The 7,426-nt window shown below is 48.6% G+C and overlaps 1 protein-coding gene across 1 annotated transcript; it reads left to right on the top strand.

The window, feature by feature from the left end:
- Window positions 1-898: 898 nt before the first annotated feature.
- Window positions 899-6,735, top strand: LOC102080469 (zinc finger protein 2). Its single transcript, XM_005461877.4, has 4 exons — window positions 899-1,113; window positions 1,571-1,784; window positions 4,560-4,877; window positions 5,062-6,735. The coding sequence occupies exons 2-4, from the start codon at window positions 1,586-1,588 to the stop codon at window positions 6,453-6,455; spliced, it is 1,911 nt and encodes a 636-aa protein (XP_005461934.1). The 5' UTR covers window positions 899-1,113; window positions 1,571-1,585; the 3' UTR covers window positions 6,456-6,735.
- Window positions 6,736-7,426: the final 691 nt, after the last annotated feature.

The raw sequence follows: 7,426 nt of genomic DNA, 5'->3' as shown, positions 1-7,426 counted from the left end.
TAGTGATGGGCTTTCTGTATACACTGGGGAAATGGTTGCGATATTATTAGCTGTTCAGTGGGTGGAGGACGTGAGGCCATTACATGCTGTCATTTGTTCGGATTCTAGTTCATCATTGGTCAGTCTACAGCATTGTCACTCAGACAGTAGGGCAGATGTTTTGGGGGAAATTCAGCAGACACTTTTCCGGCTGCACATGATGGGACTTGCAGTAGTGTTTTTATGGGTCCCAGCGCACTGTGGAGTATGGGCAAATGAACAGGCCGATAGAGTTGCGAAGGAGGCCGTAAGGCATGGGGCGGTTGACATGGCTGTTAGTGTTGGCCAAGCAGAGATAAGGAGTATGGTAAGGCAAGGTATGAGAGCAAGATGGCAAAAGCAGTGGGAGGAGGAAAGGAAGGGACGATGGTTGTATAAGATTCAGAGGAGGGTGGGAGGAATGAGAAACGCAGGACGGACTAGGCGGGAGGAGGTGGTCATATCCAGACTGAGATTTGGACATACTGGCTTGAATGGCACATTATTCTTGATAGGGAAACATAGTACTGGACAATGTGATTACTGTGGGGTAGAGGAAACGGTAGAACATGTCATGTTGCAGTGTCAGAGGTATCAGGTTGAGAGGAGGCAATTGGTTCACAATCTCAGTAAACTAAAAATCAAACTGGATCTTGTTGATTTGTTGCAAAAGGAATCGGGAAGCAAGAGTTATCAGGCCTTATTTCTGTTTTTAAAAGAGGGGAACCTGTTTGGCAGGATTTGAGGGGGTTTTTTTTGTTTTTTTTTTTTGTTTTTTTTTTTTTTGAGTGTTGTTCCAGACCATACTCCATACCAGTTGGTGGCGGTAATGCACCTTTCAGTTGTTTGCCAACCGCCAATACAAATGTAAGAAGAAGAAGAAGAAGAAGAAGAAGAAGAGTTCCCGCTGTGGCCGCTGAGTTGGGGGCAGCACTGAGCTGCTGCAGAGGAAGCTACAGAGCAGCAGAAGAAGAGCAGCAGCAGAGTGTGTGCGGCCTGCTGTTCCGCTGTGTTTCGTTGTTTTTCCGAGTTTTCGGATTCATACTGAAGCTGTTCTCCGCTCACAGCTCTCCCCCCGGACTCCGCCGCTCTCAGGTACCTCAAGGCGCTCCGTGGCTCCTTCTGCCGGTCAAAGGGCCGTTAGCCTCTGCTAGCTGCTGTTAGCATGGAGCTAACGGCTCTCCGATCATAGATAAACAACAAGTTATTGATCACATTATTGAGGAGGTTGTCGGTGCCTGTTAATGGTCAAGTTACTGATCCTCGGACGGGGCGTGGCTGTGTAATGAAGCGCAGTTTGCGCTGTTTTAGCGTGGGTACGGTGGCCGAGAGCAGTCTAACTCCATACGCTCTTTAAAGCCTTCAGAGTGAATTCGTGGTCACGTGATGCAGCTTCAAACATTTAAGCGGTGAATTCTTATCGATTGGAAATCGTTGATTATCCATCTGAGTCACTCTTCGCGCTTCAGTCTGAGTGGGCGGAGTCACTGTGACTACTTCCTGTCCGGGTACCAGCTGAAATAAACTGACGGTGGTTTGTTCGGACCAGCAGGGGGCGCTGTGGGAGATGGAGCCTCCCGCAGAAGGAAAGCAGCTCTTCCTGCTGGGATCTGCAGGAGAGGAGAGAAGGAAGGAGGTGGGCTGCCAGTGGGAGAGCCCCGAGAAGGACAGAAAGGAGGTGGGCTGTCAGAGCGAGGCGGCAGAGAGGAGGGACGCCGCCGTCCAGGTAGACCTGCTGAGTCAGCAGCTGAGCTGGAGACACTCAGGTGAGAGCGCAGCCCTGCAGGTGGAGGGAGGGAACTTTGGAAGAACTTAATGAAAAAAAAGATTTTATTTAAATGTTAGTTTTAAACTTTATTTAAATATGTAAATTTAAAGCAAGTAGTACAACTATAATAAATAAAGTAATAGTGAAATGTAATAATAATGATAAACTTAAATGGAACATTAGTGTTATATAAACGGTAAACAGACTGGTTCTTCTACAGCGATCTCTGCTCTCACTCAAAGCACCGCCTCGTTCATACAAACACTTCTGTGCTTTTCTATCTAACAGTCCCACATTATTAACATTTTATAAATAAAATATGACATTTAAAAAATGTTAAAATAAATGTACCATAATAACAAAACCATGATCTGTGAAGGAGCTGGAAACAGTTCAGAGCTTTCCCTAAAAATCAAATCAGAGTCAGCTGATCATGACCTCACTTTGTTCTGTCTATACTGTATTTTTGTTGCTCGTTAAATAAAATAATGTTCCGGTTCTTTCTGAGGTTCACCTGAACTTTTCACCTGCTGCCATCTTTTGTTCTGAAGCCCGTTGGTTGTCAACTGTTGTCGTCATAGCGACGGGACCAGTTGGGCGGTGCTTCCTGCTTGCTGGTGTGGGGGCCGGAGCTGGTTTGTCATGTTTGCACTTTGTGCAGGTCGCTGAGAGTCTCGGGTTTTTGCTGGTCAGCGAAGCTTCTCTGATGGATTTTGGCGGTTTGTTGTTTAAAGGTGTTTGATGCACTACTGAGGTCTGTTTCTCACTGACCTGGAAAAGGTGCACATCTGCAGGTTAATGCGGGCTTCCTACAACCCCGGGTGGAGCTGAGGTCGGAGAGATTGTACGCCGTGCTGCTCACCCTGTTAGCAGTGGCTGTTTGGGCTCCTCCTCACCCATTGGTTGAGTATTTGTGAGCCGCTGACGGTCTCTCAGACGTCTAAGCGGTGGTGATGATGGTGATGGAGCGTCTCCGTCACGAGAAGCTCCTGGACTTATTTCCATCTTTACCTCATGGGCTACTTTTAAGGTGGAATTTTTAATTGGTCAGCTTTGATCGTTGCATCAGTGCTGATAGATCTGTTCTAATGATTGAACCAGCTTTAGACGTCAGGTTTATTTCAAATGGATAGAATAGAATGTCACAAATGTTTTTTAATTTTAAAGGATTTTAGTGTGCGACAGAATCAAATAATAGACATGCACATGAATATTGTAAACTCAAGCTCTTTTAATTTATGGGGAAAAGCATTTAAACTGCATTTCAATTCAAAACAGAGAAACCAAAATAATATTCCTGGATAAAATTGGAAGACTTAAACTAAAGTGTTACTTTGAGTACATTTTCAAAATAGTATTTTGCTGGCTCCTTTGTAGTGGCATCGTTACACTGTTCCTGCAGCAGGTCTGGTCCAAACCTCTTCTCACTCTCCCCTTGCAAGACACTCTAAATCAGTGGTCCACAGCTTTTTTTTTGCTCCACGGACGGTTTAATGTCAGACATTATTTTCATGGACCGGCCTTTGAGGTGTCCTGGATGAATACAACAAAATAAAATGATACGAACAAGACATAAACTGTGGTATTTTGTAAATATAAAAATAAACACGAATTCACTGTGTACTTGTGTAACTTTATTAGCAGTGTCCTCCTGAAATGCTGAAGCTCAGTCACAAACCTGTAGTAGACAGTTCAAGAAAGTGATTCTTAATCTCCACAATGACTGTCAACTACAGAGCTTTTTGAAGAAACAGTAACAATAAGTAAAAAAAATAGTTTTATTTACCTGCATGACTCAAGTACAGTGGCCAGCTTTTGGTGGTTTACCAGCTCTGATGGAGTTAAAATGACTAGCTTGTGCTTTTGTTTGTCTAAAGCAGCAAAAACAGCCTCTTGAACTCCACCGTGTGGAAACATCCTGCATGAGTGTCTCTTTCTGTTGCTCCTGGTGTAGTTAGCAGGGCTGTCTGTAATGCATCTAATTTTGCTTTTCAGTGTCAAAAAGCTGAATTTTACTTGAAATAGTCTTTCAGGCAGTTGGAAAGTTGGATCACCTGACACAAACTGTAGCACCCCCTATCTTCTACCACTGATAGTGGTCTACAGTCCAGAGCAATCAATTTTGGGAGATAGTGAGATAGTTTGTCCAATGTTGACTTACTAATTTTGGTCCTGAAGCCAGTCATTTCATCAAGTTTGGTCAGCTCCCACAGTTTCTGTGCTCACTGAAACATGTTTTGCATTTAGATGGTACCGTAAGGTTGAAGTGCTTCGGTGGGATCCAAACTCCTTTTTGCACAGTTTGCACAAAACCTCACTTTTATCAAAGCTTCCATCGGGTAGTCTTTGGAAAATTTGCGTCCGATCAGTCCTGGCAATGTGCTTTCTTTGGATTCTTTGTAGCTTTGATTTGTGCATCACTGTAATTGGTATAAAAGGAAATCATGCACTGACAGTAGTTGGTTTGCTTGGAATGCAAAGTGCGATTAAATTAGTTAATTTGTTTTTTAAATTAATTAATCACAATTAACGCGTTAAAGTCCCACCCCTAATAAAATATTAGAAAAATAAACAGTGTTTCTGTTTCCAGTGTGGACTATTGCAGGTAAATTAAATATTGTACAGTGGTGATAGTCGTGTTTGTAGTCTGTGTATTACACAAATAAAACCGGGATTAACCCGTCAGTGATGATTCTGTCGGTCAGTTTGCATCACAGACTCAGATTCTGAGTCCTGGTCCTCGTCCCCCTCTGACGCCGGTCTTTGTGTGCAGGCTCATCTGCGATGCTGCTTCAGTGCATCGCCGTCCGACCTGACGGACCAGACGGGGGCGCTCTGCTGCAGCATTGCACCACCAACAGGACCAGAACCAGAATCATCCGCCCAGCCCCCAAACTCTCCGACGAACCCACCTCAGCCAAGTCCAGGACCCAGAGGAGGCGGTCGGTACCTCAAAGCTTCAACACTGACAAACAGAGTCGCCGCTGCCACCGCCACGAGTCATCTGACACTGACCAACAGGAGGAGGCCGAGGTCATGACAGTGGAGGAGGACGACACAGCTGACCCCACCTGGACTCCGTCTGAAGGAGGTGAGTCAGATTTTACTGACATTTAATATTTGTAGCTTAAAAATATTAAGCTTTTTATTTAGACTGGTTTAACTCTGGATTAACTCAACTTTAACTCGTCGTGAGGTTGTTTTTTACTCTTGTGTAAATCAGGATTAATCTGAGGTTATCCTTGGTTTAACGCTTTACTCTCGTGACCCTGCAGGTGTTGCGCTCCAGCCGCCACCCTCGGCTCCCGGAGCCGTGCGGCCGGGCTCCCAGGATGTGGCCGCTGTGAAGCTGGAGCTCGACAGCACCGTGTGCGATGTATGCGGCAAAGTGATGAAGAACAAGTCGAGTCTGGCTCGCCACTCCTTCATCCACACGGGGAAGAAGCCATTCGCCTGCCACCTGTGCGAGCTGCGCTTCAATCGCCGCGACAACCTGCAGCACCACCTGAATCGGCTGCACCCAGACGGCGTCGCCAAGCGGGAGAAACAGCGGCAGGTTCAGGCGTGGCTGTGCGCCGTCTGCGGCAAGACGTTCAGCTGCCGCTCGCGGCTCAAGACGCACGAGGTCATCCACTCGGGGGTGAAGCCGCACAGCTGCGACCTCTGCCCCAAGGCCTACATGAGGGCCAATGACCTGGAGCACCACAAGAAGGTCGTGCACGTGGACGGTGCCGCCGAGCCCCCGCGGCCGAGTTCGCTGCTCTGCGACTTCTGCGGCAAAGAGTTTAAGTGTAGGTCGCAGCTCGCCGTCCACTTCCAGACGCACACGGGTGAGCGGCCGCACCTCTGCGACATCTGCGGCCGCAAGTTCGCTCGCCAGTACCAGCTCAAACGCCACAAGGTCCTGGTCCACAGCAACCAAGTCAACGGAGAAGACAGCCCATCAGACGCCCCGTTCGCCTGCGGCGTGTGTGGGAAACGGCTCAAATCGGAGGCGCTGCTCACTGCTCACGCCCGCATCCACACGGGTGACAAGCCTCACCGCTGTGGCGTCTGCCTGCGCAGCTTCCAGCGTGCCGCCTGCCTCAAACAACACCAAGTCCGCGTACACCTGCGGGTCAGGGCAGGCGACGCCGGCGCTGGCCACAGGAGGAGCACCGCCACCTCTGAGAAGGCGTTCCCGTGCCCTGTCTGCAGCAAGGTGTTCAAGTTTCGGTCACTGCTGGCGAGCCACTCCACCATCCACAGCGACGCCCGGCCGTTCACCTGCGACTTCTGCAGCCGCCGCTTCCGCCGCCTCAGCCACCTGAAGAGGCACCGAGAGGTCGTCCATGCCAACGGGGCGCGCCTGCCGCAGAGTTTCGTCTGCCACATCTGCGGCAAGGACAAGAAGTGTCGCTCGCAGCTCGCCAGGCACGTCATCATCCACACCGGGGAGCGCCCGTTTGCCTGCGACCTCTGCTCGGCCTGCTTCAACCGCCACGGCAACCTGCAGCAGCACAGGAAGCGCATGCACGGTGTCGGGACGCTGCCAGACGAGGAAGCCCCGCCCATTCTTTTTGATGACGACGCGGCTCTGACGTACAAACAGGAGGAGACGGTGGTGGACTGTGCAGCAGAGCTATCTGAGGATGACGTGGACACCGCACAGCAGCTGGACGCCACCTGACAGCAGTCACGGAGTTCTGCTGCACCCGAGCAGCTCTGCAGGGTTTGACGAACAGACGGAGCTCTCAGAGGGTCACATGATGTTCAAAGACAAGCAGAGGCAGCTGATTGGCTGGCGGGCTGGTCACAGATCAGCTGAGATTATGGTAGAAGGAGTTTGAATCAAACTTTATTTGTCTGTGTCATGGTTTAATTAAAGATGGTTACATCACTGCTTCTGTGGTTTCTCAAGGTTCAGTCACATGATTTAGTTCATATTAAAGGTGACCAATCGGTGTGAAGGAGGAGTGTAACTGTGTTATCTTTGGCAGTTTAAAGGGTCGGCTAAAGAAATGTTTGTGTGACTGCTGGGAGCAAAGAGTCGACAAAAACACCTTACACCTGGCTCTTTGCTCGGGTGTGCAGACACAACACTCATCCCTCGCGTTGGGAGCCTTTTAATGCTTGAATGATTGAGTTCAGATACATGTGACAATGTCAGGTACAAGGAATGGACATGAGTGAAAAAGGAGCCAATGTCCAAAGAAGACCTGTATAAAGGGATAAGGGGTGGCTCAAGACTTTCGCACAGTTTTGTCTCGTGTAAATAGAAACCTGCTCAGTCCAGCTGTGAGTAAACAGCTGTGCTGCACACAAACCAGTAAAACATCACCACTGATCATCTGCAGGTACAAATTTATTCACATAATCTCAGACAGTTTTACAGCTCAGTGATTGGTTCACAGCTCAGCTGTGTCTTGCAGCGGGCGCCATCCATCCAGCCTCAGTGACCGCTGAGCGTCAGCACATTCAGGTAAAATGGACTCAGCTGGACACTTTATTCTCCGACCAATCAGAACATGCAGAAACCCTCACATCAGGAAGCATCGACTCCAGCTGACCGAGGAGGCTGTGTCAGTTGTTATATCACAGAAATAAAGGTTCTAGAGGGTGGGGAACTCCAGGCCTCACAGTCCAGTGTCCTGCAGGTTT

Source organism: Oreochromis niloticus, linkage group LG9 (assembly GCF_001858045.2).
Source record: "Oreochromis niloticus isolate F11D_XX linkage group LG9, O_niloticus_UMD_NMBU, whole genome shotgun sequence".
In the NCBI taxonomy this organism is placed as follows: Eukaryota; Metazoa; Chordata; class Actinopteri; order Cichliformes; family Cichlidae; genus Oreochromis; species Oreochromis niloticus.
Note: the sequence above shows the minus strand (reverse complement) of the source record. Positions and strands in the feature narration are given on the sequence as shown.